Raw genomic sequence first — 24,435 nt, 5'->3', positions numbered from 1 at the left:
TAAGAGACTAAACATTTTAGAAGCTTCCTAGCTAGGGATCAGTGTGCCCCAGAGCCCAAGGTCCTCTCCAGAACACATTCTGTAAACCAAGATAGAACCATCCAGGGGAAGGTTCCTTGGGGAGGGGGGGCTCACTCGAGCCTCTCATTTGGGAAGTCTTTGATAGATCTGCTAATTAGTAACACCTATAATGTTATACCAGATCTTTTGGACTGTGCACTGCAATGTGCATCTTGGCACATTCCACCTGGACATGGTGCACCTAAGGATCCTTAAAATAAATACTGAGGTAAAATCCCTTTTTCCCTTCTAACCATGTTTGATTCTTGATTTTAAGACCAGGAAAAGGCATCAAGGGAAATGGTCGTGGTCCTTCCTGCCAAACACTCAGCTCGAGCAAATCCTTACAGCCAAGGAATAAATCCCAAAATGAGGGGTTTGCCATGGAAATGCTGACAAACCCTACACTCACACATCAGAAATGGCAGCTTTGGGAGCAGCATCGTGGTGGGACCCTGAGATCTTGTCCCATGAAGTGATGTGGCAAGGCTGCAGCTTTTAACTGGCTTTTAATGTTTGTAACAAACTTCTGTTGGTCAAGCCTGCACGCAGGTGCCAGCTCAGGGATGCTCCTTTGGGTTTCCATGAAGATTTCAGATGCTGCTGGAACTGCCCAACTGCTGGGCCATATCTAAACCCAGCTGTTTTCATAGAATCATGGAATATCCTGAGGTGGAAGGGACCCACTAGGATCATGGAATCCAACTCCTGGCACAGCACAGACACCTCAAGAATGTCACCATGTCCTTGGGAGAGTTGTTCAAATATTTCTTGAGCTCTGGCAGGCTTGGAGCTGTGACCACTTCCTTGCTCCAGTGCCTGACCACCCTCTGCAGGAAGAACCTTTCCCTGATATCCACCCCAACCCTCTCCTCACACAGGTTCAAGGCATTATTTTCCGCAGAGGATGGAATCCTCATTCTCCAGCATTTCCCGGCGCACTGGCCCTGTCCCTTGCTGGCTGCCAGGTGCCATCAGGCGCACTGGGATGTCCCTGTCACACACAAGCTCAGACAGCCCAGCAAACCCCGTGTCCCTCCACAGCATGATGTCACTTTTTAGTGTCTTTTTTATGTTTTTCCTGTTTCCCCTTCCCAAAGATGTCCCAGAATCAGGATCCCACTGCTTTCCCCAGGATTAGGGCACCCTTGCACAGTGCCCTGCTAAGGCCCAGGGGAATTTTCTCCCGATTTTCAGGGGTTTAGGCTGAGCTGGGACCTGCAGAGGCTTGTCCATCCCGTGAATGGTTGGTGTGTGCAGGGCAGGAGGGTGTGGGAGGTTGGGCTGGAGGACGAGTCCTGGCAGGCTGCAGCAGGACCAGGCAGGGCAGGGGGGAGGCATGGCAGTGTCACCCCAAACTGGGGGGTTGTCCCCAGGTGTGAGGGCTGCAGCTTCCCCCAGCCCTGTGCAATGCCCTCCTCTGCCCTGGAGCCGACAGGGGACATCAGAGGGTGACAGGATGGGCACAGGGCTGGACTTGGAGCTGTGGACTGGGTGCTGCCAGCTCTGAGTCAGAGTGGTTTGGGTTGGGAGGGAGGTTTAAAGGGCACCTCATCCCACCCCTGCCACTTTCCACTATCCCAGGTTGCTCCAAGCCCTGTCCAACCCAGCCTTGGACACTTCCAGGGATGGGGCAGGCACAGCTTCTCTGTCTGTCCATCCTCATTGTAAAAACACCTCTTCCTTATATCCAAATCAAGTGGTTCCAAAACACTTTATTACTTTGTTGTTCCCGTTTGCTCCAGCACAGTGCCCGGCCTTTCACCTTCCAGTTTCCTCTTCACAGAGCCTTTTCTTATTAAAATTTAAATTCTGCACACAGTGTGACCAGATCTCCCTTGTCCAGGTGGGATTCACCCTCCTCCTGTCCAGTGACAGGCTCGGGTCCCCATCTTGGGAAGGGGAAGGGGAAGGGCAAGGGAAGGGGAGCTACTGCAGAGCTGACTGAAGATGTCCAGTTTCTACATCTGGGTCTGGCCATAACTTTATTCTCTAATACTCCCTGCCTACAGTAGTTTGAATTTTCTACAAGTTCTGATTTATTTATTCCTTCTCCCAGCTCGCTCCTTCATTGCTAGGGAACAAATTTGCTGCAGAGAAATTGGACAAACAATTTCTGTGGTTTCGCTGCTGAAAAAATCTCCTGTGTCTGCAAAGGGAAGGTTTGCCCCGAAATGTTGTTTGTTTCAGACCCGAGGTTGTTTCCAGCGTTGGCTTTGGTCAGGGCGCTCGGGAGGCGAGCGGAGTCATGTGCTGGGTTTGTCCAGGGAAAACACAATTGGAGGCTTCAGTGTCAGTGTTTGTGTGAGCGCTCACTCCTGGGCCAAAAATTAATCCCAGAGCCCTGTCCACAAACAGCAGAGAGCTCCAGCGTCCCCAGATTCTCCTGCTTCCCTCTTGCAGAACCATTGCCAGCGGCTGTTTCCATATCCCGGATTCTCGCTGGGGAGGGGGATGCTTTCCCCTGGCTCATCCCCCTTCACTGGGAATTATTTGGAGGATTCAGACGCTGCTCGTGTGTGATTTTCAGCTGTTACAATCATAGGTGATGGGAAACAGGAGCAAAACTGTGTCCAGAACATCTGTGGTACCTCCTGGTGCATCCTTGAACACCAAGAGCAGGATCTGGGGCTCAAATCAGGATTTTCCCAGTGCGTCATGAGGTGTGAAGGGGCCACAGCTATTGCTCTGAAGCTGTTGTGTATTTTGGATGACAGCCCTGTGCAGGGACAGTCAGAAGTCCCGGTTTTCCCAAAAACAATGCACTTTGCAGATGGAGAGATCAAGCAGAGGAGCTTGGTGATTGAACTTTATGGAGCAGGAGGTGGGACAGGCTGCAGCAGCTCCTGTGCTGGAGGATCCAGTGGCTATTTCAGTTTCTTTGGTTCTCATTTGTGTTTTTATTAGATTATTCTGCTCCCAGCCATCTCCTCCCTTCATGGGAATGGGAACTGTGGGGAAGGAAGGATAATTTGGGACGAGTGTAGCGAGGTTTGGCTTGGCCTGTCCTGTGAGAGACAATGGGACAATGACATTTTCAAGTGTGATCCCATCCCCTGGAGAGAACCTCATGAAATTTCTCATTATTTTTAGCTCAGGTAGTGGTCAGTCCTCTCGGAACAGCTGGGCAGGAGAATTCAGCCATTCCCTAATGCTCCTGGTACGGGAAAATTAAAGCTGAAAATTAAAAATAATTGGAATAATGACACTAAAGGGCATTAATGACACTAATAATGACATGGGGCATAATGACACTAAAAGCCATGGGGCAGCAGGCAAGGCAGAAGACAAGGACAGTTCCTCTTCTCTGCTACAGAGGATGAACAAACTGCAGGAAGTTCTCCAATACGAGAGGGACCAGCTGGGAAAAGGGACATTCCCAAGGGATGTCTGGGGAAGGAGCCCCAAGAAAAACCAAAGCAAACAGAGGGTACAGATGCTGGGGAGGAGAATTCGGCTGTGGGGAGAGAGGAGGTGAGAAACAATGAGCTGTGCTGAGCACGAGCTGCTGATGGCAGCAGGCACCATCTGCTCCTCAGGGTCTGAATGGTGCTGCCTGATATCCTGCATTCCTTTGTTCCCCGGGAATTGCAGCCTGCAGGAATTTAAAGCCAAACACAGGCCCTGGGAGCTCAGCCCCATCTTACCTTTTGTCTGAGTTTCCTCAGTCTCCTCCTCCTCCTGCCTCTCCTCTTGCAGCCCTTAATTCCCAGCACATTTTTCCACCCTGGATCATGAGGAGATGGATTAAAGCCCAGGAGGGCTTGGAATTCTCAGTAGTGAAACAAACTGTGCTGCCCCAGCACACACAGGGTGGGATGTTGGTAAAATTTCCCCTCATGGCTGGGTAGGTAGGGAATTGTGAGGATAAAATGACCCAAGATGTACGTGCAGCTCATCAAAGAGGCAGAGGCCAGTAAATAAAAATGACTTTCAGCTTAATAATAATGAGGTTTCAGAGCCATAAATCTGGCTGGACAACAATGATGGGTCAAGCACACTCTTCCAGGAGGGGTTGATGCCTTTTCCTGGTCTTAAAATCAAGAGTCATACACGGTTAGAAGGTGAAAAGGGATTTTACCTTGGTATTTATTTTTAGGATCCTTAGGTGCACACGTCCAGATCAAATGCACCTCCATGCCCACCGCAATGACCCCCCCAAAAGTTCTGGTAGAACATTATAGGTTTTACTAATTAGCAGATCTATCAAAGATTCCCCAATGAGAGGCTCGAGTGAGCCCCCCTCCCCAAGGAACCTTCCCCTGGATGGTTCTATCTCAGTTTACAGAATGTGTTCTGGAGAGGACCTTGGGCTCTGGGGCACACTGATCCCTGGCTACCAATCTTCTAAGATGTTGAGTCTCCGAGCTGAACAAACAAGGCCAAGAATGTAGGCGAAAAGCACTAAGAATACAGAAGTTGTAAAAAAGGTACAACAGGGGTATAAAAGAAAAGGCAAAAAATCTTCATGGCATCAGGGTGAGGGGGATGTCTGTGTGTGTTAACCTGAAGACGAGGGACAGAGGTGGAGAGCCAGGTAGGAATTTTAAAGTTTTAGAAAAACACGCAATTAATGCACAGACAAACTAAAGCAGCCTCACACCTCCGAAATCATTGATCTGGGGGCTGGGGGAAAATGTGTTTTTATATAGCCTGTCTTAAACTGCTTGTCCCTCGCTCTGAGCCTTGCATTCCTGCTCTTGGGGATGGTTTTGTCTCTTACAAAAAGCCTGAGATTTTACCAGCTACATCTTTGTTTCGTGGTGACCTTTTTTGCTGTGTTGCTGCACAGAGATGTCCCTGCAGAACGTCAGAGGTGCCATCCCTCTGTCACACTCGGGGGCTGTCACGGAGGGACCGAGCTGAGTGTGGTGGTTTTAATGCTGCTGGCGTGGGTTTTAGTGCTGCAAACATTGCTGAGGTTTTTCAGAGTTTGCATTTGCTGCTTTCTGCCCTGCCTGCTCCTCTCTCTGCGTGGAACAGATTCTGCACGTGCTTCGGTGCAGTAACGGACCCAAATGCATCCTTCGGGCTGCTGGGAGCACTTAGTGCAGCCCTTTTGTATCTGCTGGATTCTCAGGGCTGGCTCTGGGTCACATCCCGAGCTCCAGGCTCTCTGTTCAGGGCCCTGTGCCTGCTCAGCCCAGCCAGGGGCAGCTGGATGCTTCACCTTTCAGGGTCAGTCCCATCACCTTTAGCGCCCATGGGTTCAACATTTGCAGGTCGCTCACCAGGCATTGTTTGAACGCCCAGCGACTCCATCCCAAAGCCAGGAGCAAGAAAAGGAATTCAAACTCTCCTAAACTCTGCCCAGCCCCTTCATCAGGCTGGGTGCAGCACCGCCTGTGCTGCTCCCAGGGATCTTTAAATGACCCCATCAAGGCTCCCCTGAAGCCAAGACATCTTTAAATCCCACTCAGTAACCACCAGCCAGCCTGCCCCTTGTCTGGGGAGGGATTTCCCTCCTTCCCAGGCAGGAGAGCTGGGGCAGGACCCCGGTGAGCTGGAGCTGTGGCACTGCTGGGTGACACTGCGTGGGCCACTGCTGGCTGGGTGGAAATGTGGCCTCAGCCATCCCTTGAGTCCCCTGCCCTGCACCCTTCAGTCCCGGAAGATGCAAGCATTTGGGATTTGGGATCTGGGGGGAGGTTTTCACCTTGGGGCACTGCTCTGCGCTTAGGACTTTGTTTCTCACTGGTTGTCCCCAACTCCTTCATTCCAGCTGATTTTTTTCAGCAAAATGAGCTGCAGGTTCATTCGACAACTCAGTCAAGGGTTCAGTCATAAACTGCTCCTTGCTCTGGATCCCCGGGGGTGCAGAATGATGTTTTGAGTATGGATGCAATGTTGGGGTCCCAGCCAGCCTCAAAACTCCCAGTACGGAACATGCAAAGCAAGGAGAAACCCGGACATTTAGGGATGGAAGCTGAGGCCTCACCAGCAGCCAGAGAGAGGAAAGAAGAGGAGGAATCCAGTGCAAAAATGTTCTAAAACATGGTGGGATGAGGCTGAGCAGCTCCAGTGCCAAACAAGGATAAGTGGCACCTCTGTCTGAAGGGATCTTTTTATTGGGATGGCAGCAGGAAACATCTCTTCCTTTCACTGACATGGATACCTGGAGTGTGCAGAGCCAGGCAGGGCCTTTTTAAAAACAGGAAATCATATTTCAAAATCCATCCAGGAAAACCTCTGGGAAGGGAACACAGCTGGAGGTGGACAAGTGGCTGCAGGGGACGGTTCCACACAGAGTGGCAATGCTGAGGAAAAATACTCATTTTCTGTCACATCCCCACCAGGGATGGGTCACATTTTCCCCCCTCCAAACTCTGCTGATTTAAAATAGGCATTTGGGTTCTTTTTTTCTGCACTCATGAGGTATTACTCATGGCCAGAGTGAATCTATGTTTGCACCCATCTGGCTGTAATTATGGCATTCTATATGCTCTGCATACAATGTATATATTGTGCACTGAGCTGCTGGCACGGCTCTTGTTGAGGCTCTGTTGATGCTTCAGTTTAAAGCTTGGGGGTTTTTTTGTTCCCAGAGGTTTCTAACTTCCCGTAAAAATCTATTCTGGGCTGGGACTCCCTGTGCTAAGTCTTAGGCTAAGATTGAAATTTCTTTTATGAAATTTTATTCTGAGTCAGTCTGGATGTTGTTCCAGAAGGTGGGTGAGGGCACAGAGTAAAATCTGTGTCCTGCATGGTGCGAGAGAACCTGACTCCTAAAGAACTGAATTTTGCATAACCACTTCTAGAGGTGCAAAATGCTGTGGTTCTCAGCTGCGTTTTGAGCCCTTTTCTTTAAATCCAGGGATAAATTGTACCTGTTAATCATGCCCTGGGTCTGAGCACCAGGAGGTTTTTGGTGTCCAGCAGCTGGTGACTTTGGCTTTTTCACACTTTGGTGCAGCTGCAGCCTTGGAGCAGCAAACGCTGGAGGAAGTTGGGTTTTGCACAGTTTATTTCAGCCTCTTTCCAGCTCCCAGAAAGAGGCAGGCCTCCTAATCAGGTGCTCTGAATTCCTGCTGAAGGGCTTCCCTGGCAGGGAGTCGGAGCTGTAGAGGATGCAAATGCATCATCCTTGTGCTTATCCACAGGTTTATTGATGCAAACACATCACTTCCAGAAAACGTGGAGGAGATCTCCTCAGCCAGTGCCTGAACCAGCTGTGTGCACAAGAAAAACAGATCTCAACAGCCACAAGATATGGGCTGGAACAGGGCTCGAGTTGGCTAAAAACTCCAAAGGAAAATATAAAATAATTTGGTTTTATCTGCATTTGAATCCGAGCAATTTCTGTGATGGGCCTCTGGCTCCCAAAGAGCTCTGCAAAAGCTTTGATGAAAAAAGAAGCTGTGAAAGAGCAGCTGTTTACCTGCAGCTTCTGCATCACTGCACAGAATCATGCCAGCATTCCTGGGCTTCCTGAAAGGGCTCTGCTGACTGGGAAGAGCAGTCGGAGCAGGCGTGCTCTTCCCAGCCAGAGGGGTGGAAGGGCCGCATCCACCAACCCGAAATCCCAGGATAATATTCCATCTCTGGCCATTTTTTTGTTGTCTCCACACTGAACTTGTTCTGCCCTCTCTGCACAGCACAGAACCTCCCAAATTTAACTGCAGGAAGCAGAGCCTGCCCTGCTGGAGGCACCTCCCTCCTGCTCTGCTCCACATCCAGCGCAGGAGGTTTCCCTCAGCATGAGCAGGGATGCACCAAAGAATTTGGGAGCGGTCCTTTGTGCTTTTAATGCTTTTTTTTTTCTTTTTTTCTCTTTATTTTCAAAAGGCTGAGTCACAGATAGAAAGAAATGAAAGAAAGGAAATTCAGCCAGTCATGTTTCCTTGCTGGATGAACTAATGCATTCCCACTGCAGTGCACTGCACTGCGCTCCCATAATATCCTGTTTGAGGTGAGCACCTGTGCACAACTCCCAATGAAATAGCCCTGGAAGGAGATCCTTTAAACAGAAAGGGCAAGAAATGGCCCGGCCTGGCAGGGAGGAAGTGCCATTCTACATGTGCTGCTGTGGCTCTGGAACTCCTGGTGAGGTGCACAGACTCCGTCAGCCCAAAGTGATGAGAACTGGAGAAATTTCCCTCTGCTCCAGCGTGAACAGCCCCAACTCCCTCAGCCTCGTTGCACCTGGAGCCACTGGAAGTTGCCATCATTTGGTGCCTCGTGGAGTTGTTTAGATCCCTGTTCCACTTAAAGAGATTAAATTCTCCTCTTTGTCTTTAAATCTTTTTCCTTGGAAGTGTAACACGGACAGGTTTGTGGTGCAAACACAGCACCCACCTCCACCTCAGCACAGACTCCTTTTGGTCTGCAACACATTCCATCACCTTTGGCTCTTTGTATCTACAAACAGAGATGATGTTTGAGGCACCTGAGCACACAGGGCTGCTGTAAAAATTAATTAGCTGCTGGTTTGAAGGTGCTTTGAAGATGAAAAGCAGTGCAGTGCTTTAGGTTTAACACTTCTGGAGGTTCTCTCCCTGTGGTTTGGGCTGGGTTTGACTCTCAGCTGCTGATTCTGTTTGGTGTTTCCCTGGCTGCAGCAGCTCTCAGTGCCAGGAGTGTCTCACCCACTTGATGGGAACATCTTAGGGGATGTTTTCCTCCCAAATGACACAGCCAGATGTTTCAGAGCACCCTTACACGAAACCCCCGCCCCACTTTGTGCAAACTCCTCACATTTTGTTGCTATGAATTGTCCTGGGGGACTGTTGCTGTGAAGCTTACGAGGTTCACAGCAACCTCTTCTGTTGGCTAAAATACCCTGAACTCCAAAGAATTACAAACTTTGCAAGTAGAGCATAAAATCACAGATTCATGGAGTGGTTTGAGTTGGAGAGGACCTCAGAGACCATCTCATTCCAACCCCTTCCACAGGCCAGGAAGAAGCAGAACATGAATATGAGCAGTTAAAACTTTTGAAGTATAAACAGAGACCACAACAAAGTGACCAGAAGAATTCAGCCCCAGACAGGATTCTATTGTGTTTAATGCTTGATGGATGAAGATAAGAAGCTTTAGGGTTTTTTTTATTGAAGCTGTAGTTATGTCATTGTATTTACTCAGTATTCTTTAGGCAATTATTTAATTAGAGTCCTTTGAGCTAATACTCTTGGTTAAGGTGGGAACTAATGAAAAAAAGGAAGTTTCCATGAGATTTGTGCTGCTGTGGGGGCCTGTGCCTAACGAGGGCCCTGGGACCAGGCTGGGGCTTCAATCCTGGATATTCCCAACCATTGCTGTGGGTGAAGGAGGGAATGCAAAGGCTGTGACACCTCCGCGTGCAAACAGTGCTTTCCACTTAATTCCGTGCTGTGACATCCTTTTCTTCTTTCCAGTCGAGGACACAGTGTCCTGAGCTCCATTTTCCAAGAAAAACACGTGGAGCTCCTGCTGTGGTTACAGAGCTTGGTCGCTGCTGTGCGTGATGCTCGTGCTCAAAGCAGCCCGGACAAGGAATTCCCAACCCCTGCTGGGATCCGAGCAGTGAATCCGTGCTGGAGCAGGAGCTGCAGGGTGTTTTCCTGAGCAGCGTCCCTGCAGCAGGATTCAGGATTCCTGCTCAGCTCAGCCTCTCCCAGCAGCTCACAGGAGGTGCTCAGGGAAGCAGAGCCCGTCGGGTTGTGCAGGGATTGTGCTCTCAGCGACGGGAACAGGGCGATGAACACACACTCAGTAGGGTTGGTCACATCCCAACGGCAGCAAAAGGCTGCTCACGGACTCAGCCCCATCCAGAGGGTGACAGGGACTCCAGAGGGGGAATAACTCTGTGGGAAGCATCAGGAAACCAGCACCCACCTGTAAATGGCAGGGATTCAGTGCTGGTATTCAGGGCAGCATTTTCAATGCCTTAATTATATCTTGGGTAACGTAATTAAATCCTGGCGACCTTGTGGATGCAGGCAGTGATGCCTTTTCCTGGTCTTAAAATCAAGAGTCATACATGGTTAGAAGGTGAAAAGGGATTTTACCTTGTTATTTATCTTTAAGGATCCTTAGGTGCACACACCCAGGTCATGTGCATTGAGATGCAGCCCGCTGAGTGTGCCCCCAAAGATCGGGTATAACATTATAGGTTTTACTAATTAGCAGATCTATCAAAGATTCCCCAACGAGAGGCTCAAGTGAGCCCCCCTCCCCAAGGAACCTTCCCCTGGATGGTTCTATCTCGGTTTACAGAATGTGTTCTGGAGAGGACCTTGGGGTCTGGGGCACACTGATCCCTAGCTACAAAGCTTCTAAAATGTTGAGTCTCTTAGCTTGACAAACAAGTCCAAGAATGTAGGCAAAAAGCACCAGGAATACAGAAGTTGTAAAAAGGTATAACAGGGGTATAAAAGAAAAGGCAAAAATCTTCACGGCATCAGCAGGAGCCAGGAGCAGGGGATGGAGTGAGGTAGCTCCTGCCCAACCTTAAAGCTCCAGGTCCCCAGGACATATGTCCAGCCCCTTTCCTCTGCTCCCCAGCAAGGTTGTGCTGGGAGGTGGAAGGGGGTGTCCCTGAGGAATGGGGGCTGCAGAAAGGAGGGGGTGTCCCTGGGAGGGGGGGGTCATACAGGGGATGGGGTCCCCAGGAGGAGAGAATCCTTGGAAGGGGGGGGGTCACCGGGAGAAGGGGGTCTCCAGGAGGAGAGAAACCTTGGAGAAGGGGGTCCTTTGGAGGAGGGGGTCACCTGGAGGATGGGGCTCCCTGCGAGGGGGTCTCCCAGAGAGGAGGGTCCTCAGGAGAGGTGGTCACACAGAAAATGGGGTCCTCAGGAGGAGAGAATCCTTGGAAGGGGGGAGTCTCTTGGAGGAGAGGGTCACCCAGAGGATGGGGGTCCTCAAGAGAGGTGATCAGCTGGAGAATAGGGTCCTCAGGAAGAGAGAGTCCTTGGAGGGGGGGATGCCTTGGAAAAGGGGGTCACCGAGAGGATGGGGATCCTCAAGAGAGGTGGTCACACAAAGGATGGAGTCCTTGGGAAGGGTGGTCACCTGGAAGATGGAGGTCCCTGGGAGGGAGGTCCTCAGCAGGGATTGATGCCAAAAAATGGTTGGTTTTGATGTATCTTTCATACATTCACAGCTCTGCAGACTACAGTGGTCCAGTTACTCAGTTTCCCAGCCAACTGCAGTGCTCTGTGAGACAAACACATTCCTGGAATCCCCTTCTAATCTTGCTTCTTCAGCGAACCAAGGCCACGTCCCTTTCCCCTGTATTTAGACACAAACAACGTGGGGCTGGAAGCGAGGGGGAGGCTTCAGTAGGGGGCCGAACCAAGAGGGCAATTATTTCATTAACTGTACTTCTAATTGGGGATTCTCATCAATTATGCTAATTTGCTGAACTTATAAAAGTGTCGAAGCCCTGTCCCACGTGTGCATTCAGCCACAAGCGCGCCTGGGGGACCTTCAGTAAACGGTAACCACTTTATTCCTCATTTTAATCTCGTTTGGTTTGTGGTTCTAGGGCTGAAGAGGCATCGGGGTGGGGTCAGAGGAGAGAATCCTTGGAAGGGGGGATCACTTGAAGGGGGGGCCATCCAGGGGATGGAGGTGGGGGGGAGGTCATGCAGAGACTGGAGTCCTCAGAAAGGGGGCTCACTGGAGGATGGGGTCCCTGGGAAAGGGGTCCTCAGGAGGGATAGGGTCACAAGGGGGAGAGAATCCTTGGAAGGGGAGGGTCCCTTGAAGGGGGAGCCACCCTCAAGATGGAGGTTCCTGGGATGGGGGAACACCCAGAGATTGGGGTCCTCGGACAGGGGGTTCACTGGAGGATGGGGTCCCTGGGAAATGGCTGTCAGGAGGGATGGGGTCACCTGGAGGAGAGAAGTGGGGGTCACCTGCAGGATGGAGGTCCCGCGGCAGGGGAGGAGGGTCACCCAGAGGTTGGAGTCCTTGGAAGAGGTGGTCACCCAGAGGATGGGGTCCCTGGGAGGAAGGTTCTCAGGAGGGATGGGGTCACTCGGAGGAGAAAATCCTTGGGGGGGGGGGGGGGGGGAGAGGGGGTCCCTTGAAGGGGGGCCACCCAGACATTGGGGTCCTTAGGAAGGGGGGGGGTCACCTGGAGGATGGGGTCCCTGGGAAAGGGGTCCTCAGGAGGGATGGAGTCACAAGGGGGAGAGAATCCTTGGAACGGGGGGTCCTTTGAAGGGGAGGCCACCTACAAGATGGAGGTCCCTGGGATGGGGGAACACCCAGAGATTGGGGTACTTAGGAAGGGGGGGTCACTCGGAGGATGGGGTCCCTGGAAAAGGGGTCCTCAGGAGGGACGGGCTCACCCGGAGAGCAGCGTCCTCCTCCTCCGGAGGTGGTCCTCGGATAAGGGGTTCACCGGGAGAATGGGGTCCCTGGGACGAGGGAATCCTTGGGAAGGGGGATCACTTGGAGGACGGGGTGCTAGGGAGGGGGTGCCCAGCAGGGAAAGAGTCACCCGGAGGATGGAGCCCTCGGGAGGGGAGTCCCTGGCAGGGAAGGGGGATCCCGGGAGCGGGGCTGTCCCCGGGAGTGGAGGAATGTCAATAGGAGGGAGGTGTCCGGCACTGCGGACCGGCCCGGGGGGAAGGCGGGGAGCGGGGCGGGGGCACCGCGGGGCTCGGGGCTCTGCCGGCCGCGCTCCGCGGCGCAGGGGGCGGTCCGGGGCCGCGGGGCGGTGGCAGGAGCCGGGCCCGGCCCCTCCCGGCTCGGCTCGGACGGGAAGGGGAAGGAGCGGAGAGGAAGAGGAGGAGTTGGGCTGCACCTGGTGCGCGTCACTGCCCGCGAGTGCCGGTGGCTGGGGCAGCCGGGCCGGCGGGGCCGGGCGCCGAACGGTGAGAAAACCGCATTTCCAGGGATTTGGGGGGGGGAAAGGGAGATGTGAAAAGCAGGAGCGTTCTCCCTCTGAGACACGCGGGGGTCCCCGGGGCTGGGGCGCGGCGGGGATGCTCAGAGGATGCAGGTGGATGCTGGGGATGCTCAGGGATGCAGGAGGATGCTGGGGATGCTCGGGGATGTTCAGGGATGCTCAAGGATGCTGGAGATGCTGCGGGAGCCGTGCGGGGACAGCCAGACCCGCCTCTGCTCCGTGTCATTCCTTGTCCCCGCAGGGAAACAGAGATGAGTTTGGAGGGAAGGGATTTGCCGCTCCGGGCAGGGCGGGGGTTCCCCATGGGGCTGATAAAGGAGAAAATTCCGATAAGGGAGAAAAATTCAGATAAGGGAGAACATTCAGCCTGTTTTTTAAATTACTACATGAAGCATGTTGTTATATGTTATTATAGTCGCAATTTAAATAATTGAAGCGCAGCAAAGAGCACATCAGAGTTTTGCTTGAGTACCATCTCGGCTGTTGTCTTGTAGCAGCAAGATCAATAATCTCATTTCCTCGCCGTTCCGCGGGGCTTGTTCACTGATAAATTGTTTTTGCCTCGAGCCGCAGCTCATTTAGCTGAGGCTGACACTCCTCGTTTGGGTTCTGGTGGGGTTTTTTGGGGTTTTTTTTGGCTTGAAAGACAAGGAGAACGTGATGTGCAGCACTAAATCGCCATGTGACCTTTAAAGCCCGTTGCCAGGTTGATGCCGGGGGAAGGGAGGGGAGGCTTCCCGAGTATCATCTGAGCGTTATTTAAGAAGCGCTGGCATCTCTGATATGGAATTAAAGCACAAACCCAGCCATTCCCTTGAGATAGCTTTGACTGAGATGCCCACAAGCATTTGTGTGTCACCCGCTTCCCGTGTCAGCACAAATCACAAGACAGTGCCTAAATTGGGGAGGATTGTCACAGGTTGAGAGTATCTTAATTTTGTCTGCTATTGCTCAATTAAATGCCTTGGCAGCTTCCTCTGGTCAGCCTCTGTGTTCATGTTCTTCATCCGGAGTTTCAAAGAGGATTTGGGTTGGTTTTTTCTCCCCCAAATCCAAATTTTCACCGTTCAAGTGATGCTTCTTCAGTGTCCTTCATCGTTCTGTGGCTTATGTGGAGGTGGCAGGTGTAATATGAAAAATTAATTAACATTCTTGAAATGACCCTTCCTCCAACCTACGTGATGTAAATGAAAGCATGGCAGAGTTCCAGTGGAGATGTGGGAGTATTTTGGGTTTTACAAGTGGAGAGAAAATAATTAGAGGAACAGTAACTGGCACTGGTGATTGAATCTCATTAAATTATCTTTGCCAGTTTTGGGGATTTAATTAAAATATTGTGGCTGAGGGAAGGGGTTGCTGGGTTAGACCCTTGTGTGCTGTTGAGGAGGGACCTCTGGAGTTTCTGTTCCTGGGAGTGCTCTTGGAATGTGCAAACGGTGGTGCTTCCAGGGCATGCTGTGAGCAGAGGGGAGAAGCACAGTGATATTCATGATCTGTAAGCAAGAACTGCTGCTTTTGATTATTTTTCAAACACTCCGCTATCACTGGGAAACATTTCTTGCCCAAAATATCCAGAGGAGTTGTACTCATTTTTTCCTGCAGGGCTTGGTTGCTATCACAGCTTGGTGTTAAAGCATTTTGTGGTTGGATTTTTTTTTTTCCAGACAAAATATGTATTTTTTCAAAGTTTGCTTTTATTTTTGAAGTAGACTCAGGGTGAGGGCAGCACTCCAGGCTGGAGGTGGGATCCCTTCCCAAAGCTTCTCTTCCAGTGATGAGCACTTGTATCCCACTTCCCTCGTGCTTCCAGGGGTCGCTGCTCCAGGGAGGACCCCAGAGCCAGTCTGGGAGCAGGGATTTGGTTCCTTTTAGCCCCTTTTCCCTCCTCTCATCCCTGCCATGCTCAGACAGGCTCTGTGTATAAAGTATTTGTGTATTTGAGTTTATGGTGGTGCTGACATCTCAGGAACTTCCTGTGTCCCGTTACTGAGGTGATGTTTGTGCTCCAAAAAGAGATTTCCCTATTGAAACCCAGCCAGGGAAGGAACTTTGAGCCATGTGGTGTCTGACAGATAACAGAGAAACCAGAGCTGTACACAGGCACCAGGAACATCAGCCTGCTTCTGGAATGAATGCTGGGAGCTGTAAAGCCTGGAAAATGGATAAATTCCTGCATTCTCCACTGTGTTTTGACTGAAGGGTGGAGGAATCACTCAGTTTTTCACCGGTGGTGTGTAGGTGTTGCTGAAGGTGGGGTTTGTGGCACCTGCCCTGGTGCTCTGCTGTCCCTGCTGAGCAGCTCATGGTTCTGTTTCACCTTTGCAGGTGAAATGTTCCAACATTCCCAGCTGAGGAAGCAGAGGGAGATGTAGCCTGACCCGTGATTCCCAACCTCAGGCAGCAAAAAGGGCGGCAGAACCCAGGAGAGAACCCTCCCGGCTCCCCAGCCCTCGCCAGGTACGTGCAGGATGGCATCTCCTGCAAGAGCATTTTCCATTGAGCTCCGTTGGCTTTCCCTTGCCCAGAGCTCGCGGGCAGCGCTGCTGGGCTGTGCAGCCGGGCTGATGGAAGGCTTCCAGCGGAGCGAGGGGGGACCGGCGCTGCTGGCCCTGCTCCAGCGGGGAAGGGGGTTACTCACGCCCAATTGCACAGCCCGGGGCAGCTGGCGCTGCTCTCGCTGCTCTGGCCGCCTGCCCTCAGCTCCCGCCACGGATGCTGGAATCGTGCTCCCAGAGAGATATCTGGGATTGGGATTTACATGGAGAAAAATAAGCCCAGCTTAAATCAGGTCTACTGAGTTGGCCTAGAGCTGGTGCTGCCCTTGGGTGGAGGGGTGGCATCCTGAGGCACCTTCTGCCCAGATTCCCAGCTGGATTCCCCATTTCTCTCAGTCCAAGTGGGCACTGCCAATTTCTCCACGTGACAGGCACATAACGTGTATGAGAAGGCATTAAGAGATGAAAAACTGAAAATGAAAAATTCTTGTGAAAATATAAAAATAGGAGACACCAAATGCTGCAACCGCCTGGCTTTGGCTTTGGAAATTATTTTGTCATTTAATAAAGGTCTATATTTTTTTCTCACACCAGTCCTGAAAAATGGCACCGGCTCCTCCAAGAGAAGCAGGAGTGTGGAGGCAAACCCGAGCTCTCTTGTTCAAGAATTGTCTTATTAAGTGCAGGACTAAGAAAAGCAGTGTCCAGGTAAGGGATGAGTCCTTGGCTCCTGCTTCCAGCACATCCACGGTTATCCTGTGTTTAAATAACTCCCAAATCGGAGGCAAAACTCGGTTTTATTATGATGTTTATGAAGCTTCATGATCTGCTCTGGATTTTGGGGTGAAATAGGCTTTTTCAGAAGGTGTTTTGTAGCCCTTTGGTTAAAAAAGTGTTCTAATATGTAAGGCTTTATCCAGAAAATAGCCTTGAATATTAAATTATATATATGTGTAAGAATACATCTACAGAGTATATTAATTTATTAGTAAATATTCGTTGATGTAGTCATTAATATTTTATATACATTGTAGTATATATTATACATATATATCATATAAATAATAATATATTATTTAAAATATCCTTGAATATTGCCAGCTCAGTGCACTTTTAAAACCTTTTACAGCTGTAACCACACAGAAAAGCAAGGTCAGACCTCCCCAAAAGATATTTTTATCTTTTCTACCAGTTCAGCCTGGGGTGTAAATGATTTGATGACACTTTAAGATGAATTTTGAGGGGAGGAAGAGACCTTGCAGTGCTTGGCTGGGCTCCTTCAGTGGCTCACAGCTTTTGTTTCGAGCAGGAATTTGCAGATGTTTAAAGCTTGTGGAATGATCCCTTTGGGCCTTCACATGGCTTCTTGAGTTACTAATGCCTGGGATTGAAACCCTGCTGCAGTGCCAGGCGGGGATTTGGCATCAGAATCGCTGCAGCACTGAAAACTTTCCGGGAGTTTTGCTGCCCAGACCCTGCACTCAGCCCCTCCTTTGAGCTGCGTGCAGGACAAGCTTCAGGAATGTTTTGTTTCTATGGCTGTGCTTCAAAATATTCCAATTTTCTTTTTGCTGCAGGAGGTGCTTTTCCCGCTGTTTTTCCTGTTCTGGCTGATCCTGATGAGCATGATGCACCCTCACAGGAAATATGATGAGGTGGCCAACACCGACCTGGGCCTGCTGCACACCTCGGTGCTGGTGAACTTCGTCATCGGGTACACGCCACCCACACCCATGGCTCGGGAAATCATGAAGAAAGTGGCTTTTGATAACTTTGAGGATGGTATTCCAACCCTAAATCTTGTGGTTTTCCCCTCATATCTCTTGCTGTAGCTTGTGTTTGAAGGGGGAGCTCAAGGATGCTGCCAATAGGAAAAGTCTTTATTTTCCAGAGGAGGGACTGTGAAGGTGTTGGGGTTTTTTTGCTGGTTTTGGGGATTTTTTCCTGACGTAAAATAATTCTGGCACTGCCATTTCAAAGTGATTTCCATTCCTGAGGAGGCCACAAGAAAAAAAGCAGCTCTGGGGCTGATTGATCCCTGTCCTGTGACATCCTGGGGCAAACTCAGGGGAGGTTGGCGGTTGTTTTCTATCTTGGCGTCACAATCACAGCAGCATTTTTAATTTATTTTAAATGCTAATTCCCATTAACACTTTGTCACCTCTTCTTTTAAAATAAATTTTCCTTTTTTTTCTTCCCAGGTTTTTTTTTTTCATGTTTGTTTGGGGTTTCTTTTTTCCCTGTTTGGGGTTTTTTTCCCCTCTTTGGTTTTTCCTGTTTTTTTCTTCTGTTTGTTTTTTGCATATTTCTTTGTTTTTTCCCACTTACTGGTTTTTGGTTTTTTTCCATTTGTTTGGGTTTTTTCCTTGTTTGTTTTTCCTGTTTTTCTGTTTATTTTTTTCCATTTGTCTGGGGTTTTTTTCCCATTTGTTGGGGGTTTTTTTTCTCATTTGTTTGCATTTTTTCCTCATTTGTTTGGAGTTTTTCCCCATTTGTTTGGGGTTTTTTTCCCTTTTGTTATGGTTTTTCCCTTTTTTTTTTCCTTATTTTTTTCCTTCTTTTTCTCCAGTGCTCTCCTGCATAATAAGAACTTATTTCTCCAAACCTGCTCTGTTTCTTTTTTTAGTTTGGGGTCTTTGATTCTTTTCTTTATGCTTTTCATCCCTCATAATCACCTTGGAGCCACAGCCCAGCCCCACATCTGCACATTCCTCAGATCCTTTGAGCAAACAACTCTTTCTTCTCTTCCCATGTTCTGCCGAGCTCAGTGACAGAAATACCACGTTTTGATGGATTTATCCATCTGCACCATCGATCTGCCTTTCCTGGCAAGTGCTGGGAATAAACCCTGGGGCAGCCAGCAAAGGATTGGGGCACAGAAACTGCGGGAGCAGCAAAAAATGGGGGGGAAAAGGAAAAATTCTGGGGTAAATGTGCATTACTCACCCTGCAGTGCTGAGCTGAACCCCTGCAGTGTCTGTTCACCAGAGTATTTCCCTCCCTGTGACAAAAATAATTATAGATATCAAAGAATCGTGGAATGGTTTGGGTTGGAAGGGTCTCCAAACCCCAATAAGTCACTAATGATACTTGATGCTTCTTTCAAAGTGTTGCACGTTTTTATTCCCTGCTGTGCCAGGGACTAAATAAAAACTGGGTAATTTCTTAATTAACATCTCCCAGGCCTGATCACTGAGGAGTATTTGAGTGAGGAGGAGCTGGAAGAGGCGAGCTTTCTCAAACCCTCCAACTTCGTGGGGGTGGTGTTCAAGGACTCCATGTCCTACCAGTTGAGGTTCCACGACTCCATCGCCATGTCCTCCATCTATACGGAATCCAGAGGTAAATCTGCGTGCCCTGCAAGGGAATAAGCTGGAAATCATTCCATATTTTTCTTTTTTTTTTGGCCTGGTGTGCATGTATTGGTTTGTGGAGGTGGTTTGCAGCAGTGTGAGGGATGGCTTGGGAACAGAGCAGCTGGAACTCTGATTTTTGGGATTTTAACGTGGAATCCTGGAGTGGCCTGGGTTGGAAGGGATCCTAAGGATGTTCATTCCCTGCTTTTCCCTCAGCCACGTGCTCCAGCCTGCGGAAGAGCTGCGAGTCAGTGACCTACTGGAGCTCGGGCTTCACGGCGCTCCAGGCCTGCATCGACACCGCCATCATCCAGGTACTGCTGGGAAAACCCCATCCAATCCCATCCTCACCCCAAGGAAGGGAAGATCCAGGGGCTGCCCAGGCTCTGGCTGCTTAATCTGCCTGTTAATCCTGGGAAATGCTGTGCCAGAACTCACCTGGGATCTGATGAGAAGGCAGAAGTCTCTGGGTGGGTTTGGCTGTGTTTTGTCCAGGACTGTTTTGTCGAGGATTTCCCCAGTCCTGTGGGGTTGGATAATGAGGATGTTTGACTCCATTTTCATCCAGATGAACCTGAACATGCCCCACAACGCTCCTCAGAGCACAAAGGCTCCACAGAGCTCACCCCGAAATGCCACTCCAAACAGGGGCTGCAGGATTTGCCTTGTTTTGGTGTCGGTGTCGCTCAGCAATTTTTCCCCGATTTCCCTCCCCTCATCCTGCTTGTGGTGACAGCAAATTCCATCTTTTTAAGTGACAGAAATTTCACATTTGCTAATTTTATCTCCAGGCATTCGGATGTTTTCCAGTTTCCCTGCTTTTGGCCTGGGATTTGGGGTCAGGAAGGTTTTGGGGTCTCCAGATCTCCCCGTGCCAGCAGGGGTGGAGACAGTGGTTGGGATGGGGCTGAAAAATCAGGAAAAATGTGAAAAAAACTCTTCCTCCTCTTCCTTTCAGCTGAAGACAAATCACTCAGTTTGGGAGCAGCTGCAGCTGACCAGAGCCATGGTTATGGGAGAGGCTGCTGTGGTGGAAATTGATAATTTCCCTCGTGCAATCATTTTAATTTACCTGGTGATTGCCTTCTCCCCCTTTGGGTATTATCTGGCAATTCACATCGTGGCAGAAAAGGAGAGGAAGCTGAAGGAGTTCTTGAAAATTTTGGGACTCCATGACACTGCCTTCTGGTATGTGAGTGTTTGGTGTGACGTGTTGTTTATAAAAGGAAAAAGAAAGAAAGTATATGTAAAGAAATACTAAAAAAAATTATTTCTAGGAAACCTCTTTAATCCCACCTGTCAGTTCTTAAATTGTTTTCAGTATTTAACTGAAAACAACCAAAAACTGAGATATTCTGTAAAATCAAACAGAGAGACACTTGACGTATCATGAAAATATGAATATTTTAATAAGAGATCCTGCTGTATTTATTCATGTATAGCTATGCCAGGCTTAGAGCGATTAAGCCTCATCATGTGTGAGATTTTTGTGGAGGTTTTTAAATATTTCTGGCTCCCTACCTCCTTTCCTAGAAGCTCAACAGGTAACCTGCAGCCTGGCACATAATTAAGTGAACCCAACTCTATAATTTTAACATGCCAGAGCAGTCTCAGCAACAGGTTTTCAATTGTTTCCTCACCCTGATGAAAAATCGTCCTGGGAAATAGAATATTTTATTTTTCTCTCAAATGATGTGTTAATTTGAAATCATTGAGAGTTGAAGAGATAAAACCAGGTTTTGCTTTGCCCTTTCCTGCAGGGTTTTCACATCTGCACTGAAACAGCCACCTGGGGTGGTTGGAATGATTTTTTTTACTCATTTCACAGGAAACGTGTCATTTTTTGCTACCTGTACACAAACCACCCCTGTTTGCTGAGGTCAGAGCTGCTCACAGACTCGCAGCTCTGTTTTTCAGAAGAGCAGGATTTTGTTACCCTGCCCAGTGCCCTGAATGATGGCTGTATTAAATTTTAAACAGAATTTCTTGAATTATTGAAACCTATGACTCTGTTACCCTCCTTTGCCTACCCTAGGGAATTAATTATGCAAGTTAAAAAAAAAAAAAGGTGAATCACCTGATTGTGCATCTCTGGCTGTCCTGGGAGTCGATGTGTGCCGAGAACAGTCCCAGGGATGTTCACAACAGCTCTTTTACTGGGGGGGGCTCTTGTTTTGTGGCACACTTGGCCTTTGGTGCAGTGTCTGGAATATTAAAGAGTGCTGGGTTTTGCTGTTTGCGTGGCTGGGGATTCATTCCTTTTTCTGTTTTTCCCCCCTTTTCCTCCCTAGGCTGTCCTGGGTGCTGCTCTACGTGAGCCTGATTTTCGTCATGTCCATTCTCATGGCGGTGATCGCCACGGCCTCGTCCCTCTTCCCCCAGAGCAGTGCCTTTGTCATATTCCTCCTTTTCTTCCTGTATGGAGTCTCCTCAGTAAGTATTCCTGGCCCTGTGCAATTCAGCCATCCCATGGGGGTTTTATTCCCTTCCCACCTGATCATGTTCTCTCTGCCAAAGGATTTGGGGCCAGTGTTGCTTCTGTAGGATTGAGCAGTGCTGGGAATCCGAGCTGTCCCATCCCTTCCTCGGGTTTTCTCCTCTGTTGTTAGGATGTTGTACAGGTGTCACCCATCACTATGAAAAATGCCTTTCCTTCCTGAAATATTTGAGTTTATACTCACCAGGTTTTGAGTTCTGAACCCTGCACAGAACCATTCTGCAGTCCAGGTCCTCTTCAAAGCATTTCCTGTTACTACAGAGTGTAATGCTAAAACCCTAATTAAAGGTCAGAGAATGATACAAAAATCTATGATAAATATATTTCTATAGCCAATTGCCTGTCTGAGTTCATAAGAGAAACAGTGGGACTGGATCTTGAAAGTCTTTTCCAACAGAAAATGATTCCATGGATTCTGTGTGGGTGAATGCTGGAGTGACTATAGCAGGAAAATTACATGATTATCAGAGAATCAGAAATTATATGATTATCAGAAAATACTATGGTATTTTCCCTTAGTTTTTCTATACCATTTCTATATTACTATTACTATTATTATTATTATTATTATTATTATTACTACTACTACTACTGCTACTACAGTACCTTCCTGGTTTTTTCCCCTCTGCCCTCAGGTTTTCTTTGCCCTGATGCTGACGCCTCTGTTTAAGAAGTCCAAGCATGTGGGGATAGTAGAGTTCCTGGCAACTCTGGTTTTTGGCTTTGTGGGCCTCAACATTGTCCTGCTGGAGGATTTCCCCAAATCTTTCGTGTGGATCCTCAGCCCTTTGTGCCAGTGCAGCTTCTTGATTGGTGTTGCACAGGTAAATCCCCACCTGCAGCAGCCTCACTGTGCTTGTTTGCTGTGGATCACTTGCAAACAGACCTCGATGGGGTTTTTACATAGTTATTTTATTTTTAATAAGCTGGTGATGGTGGGGAAAACGCCTTTGTTCATGGCAGTTGAACATCCAGCACCGTAAAGGAGCTGTTATTCTTTGTGTCCTGTGTGATCTCAGTCACTTTCTCATTATTTTGAGGGGTTTTTGCCAGGTTTTGCACTGTGCTGTTGTGCCTTGCTGGTGTGTGACATCTCCCTCTCTCCTTGCAGGTCATGCATCTGGAGGATTATGAGGATGGGGCAACATTTGCAAACATCAATGATGGTCCTTACCCGCTCTGCATCTCTCTGATTCTCTTGGTGCTGGACAGCATCTTTTACCTGCTTGTAGCTGTCTACCTTGACCAGGTTATCCCAGGTATGTTCCTGACAAAAACTGGGCTGTGGGATGATCATCCTAAAATCCTGAGCCCCCCAGGCTGGTGGCATCTCTCACCTGTGATGTGGAGAAAGGAGGCGATGCTGTTTGCACATAGATTTTTACACTTTCAGCTGAAATAATTTATATTCTGTTAAAACTGTGATGTGTCAGGAGGGGTTTTGCCATGGCCTTAAAAAGCTTAATTTTCCCCTCTTTCTAGAGGAAAAACTTCCTTCCTGAGTTAACTAAAACCTCAGCCTTTACAATTTCCTCTTAGAGGGTTGGAAATCAAAGACTGCTCTGCCTCTTCCAGATCTGTCCCTGTGACAGAAGTAGTTGAACATGAAACACAGAATAAAGTTCTTAATTTTGCAATTAAAGCCTGTTTAAGCCCCTCAGCTCTGTTCACCTCCAGTCCCTCTCTTTTCTCTCTCCCATGTTCAAGTCAGTGCTCTTTCAGCACTGGGGATTTCTCTTGACTAGGAGGAGATTTGCACTTTTATTTAAATACTCAGCAAAAGTGGAGCCTGCCAGCAGTGCGGAGTCGTGGCTTAAATGGAAACTTGGCTGAGGAAATCGCTCAGGAACAGGGGTGTGGGCTGGCTACAGGAGGAGCTGGAACCCCAAAGCTGAGGGATATTTGTGGTTGCTGCTCAGGAATTCCTTTTGTCCTGTCACCCAGGGGAGTTTGGCCTGCGCCGCACGCCCTTTTTCTTCATGAAACCCTCGTTTTGGTCAAAGCACCGGAAAAACTACAAGGAGCTGTACGAGAGCAGCGTCAACGGCAGCTTGAGCTTCAGTGAGATTGTGGAGCCTGTGCCTTCGGAATTTCAGGGAAAAGAAGCCATCAGGTACAGTCCCTGCCCTGCCTGAGGATGAGCAGGTCACCTGGATTTTAGTGTGCAGCTTGAAAATCACTCTTGGCTTTCCGCTCCTCGGATTCAAACGGCGTGTGGTGTGCATTGCAGAGAGCCCTCCACAGTGAATCCCTGTCCTCAGGGACGTGGATCCAAGGATAAACCACCAGGCTCAGGGACAGGGTTGCTTTGTGGGCTGTGCTCCCCTGTTGGAGCCCTCTCCAGCCCTGCTGCTTTTCCCTTCCCTCAGCTTCTCGCTGAGGCCACGGGTGCCGTAAGAGGTTGCAGATGTTGGAACGCCAGCTCTGCTGGGAGGGTTCAGTTCCTGGTAACGCCCATTTGAGAGGAAAAAGCGGAATTCTGGGTTTGTGGGAAGGCTGTGGTGTTCTCCTAGGCCAGAGAGGAATTTCATGGTGGTTTTACCCAGCGGCCACATACAAGAGGGTGAAAGAAAGGAAATAATGTCCACACTGTCACCTGCTGTCCCATGCTTTGTGCCACCTCTTGTCTTGCATCTGGGCTGTCCTGTGCTTTTTGGGGTTTCTCAGTTGTTGTTTTCAATGTTTTCCTTTCAGCCCTTGTTTCCATCATTTTCCAGTGGTGTGTCCTCATGGGAGATGGGGAACTCTGCATCTTCACTCCTGGTTGGCTCCACTGCTCTCAAATATTAGAGATTAGTGACCAGCACGAGTCTTGTGTTGTCCACACCACCCAGGTCTCTTTGGGCATCCACCACAGGTTCAGGAGTCCAGTTTTAATCCTGATATTCCCACGAGAACATTGTGGCTGTTGTTGCATTATTCATCCATTCAGGACTCTTTCCACATCATCCCTCCACCAGCTCCAGCATTTTCACACAGTATTGTCACCTTTCCACATGCCAGTTTTATTGTCTTTTGTACTTATTCTCTTCCCCATTACTCACCCTCCGTAATTCTCTCATCGTCCTCATTTTCAGGGTGATGAGGCTTCCAAAATCCATCCTTGATATGGATTTATCCAGATAAACTGGTTGTTTTTTTCATTTGGAGAAACAGCAGGGCTGGAAGGAAGGTTTTTACCTCTCTTGA

General features: G+C 49.1%; 1 protein-coding gene across 3 annotated transcripts in view; it reads left to right on the top strand.

Annotated features, from left to right (window-relative positions):
• The first annotated feature begins 11,290 nt into the window (after positions 1–11,290).
• The window catches only part of ABCA5 (ATP binding cassette subfamily A member 5), a 35,890-nt gene continuing 22,745 nt past the window's right edge, over positions 11,291–24,435 (top strand). For 2 of the 3 annotated variants that reach the window (XM_039562100.1, XM_039562098.1), the window contains exons 1-11: positions 12,762–12,863; positions 15,224–15,355; positions 15,988–16,101; positions 16,971–17,175; positions 18,577–18,735; positions 18,966–19,063; positions 19,708–19,937; positions 21,041–21,182; positions 21,882–22,070; positions 22,358–22,505; positions 23,191–23,359. In XM_039562100.1, the coding sequence (XP_039418034.1) occupies positions 15,997–16,101; positions 16,971–17,175; positions 18,577–18,735; positions 18,966–19,063; positions 19,708–19,937; positions 21,041–21,182; positions 21,882–22,070; positions 22,358–22,505; positions 23,191–23,359 (1,445 nt within the window). In that variant the 5' untranslated portion in view covers positions 12,762–12,863; positions 15,224–15,355; positions 15,988–15,996. Of the gene's footprint in view, positions 11,477–12,761; positions 12,864–15,223; positions 15,356–15,987; positions 16,102–16,970; positions 17,176–18,576; positions 18,736–18,965; positions 19,064–19,707; positions 19,938–21,040; positions 21,183–21,881; positions 22,071–22,357; positions 22,506–23,190; positions 23,360–24,435 lie in introns of those variants that run through there. The other variant, XM_039562099.1, reaches the window with a different exon arrangement.

Source organism: Corvus cornix, chromosome 18, assembly GCF_000738735.6.
Source record: "Corvus cornix cornix isolate S_Up_H32 chromosome 18, ASM73873v5, whole genome shotgun sequence".
NCBI classification, from domain to species: Eukaryota; Metazoa; Chordata; class Aves; order Passeriformes; family Corvidae; genus Corvus; species Corvus cornix.
Note: the sequence above shows the minus strand (reverse complement) of the source record. Positions and strands in the feature narration are given on the sequence as shown.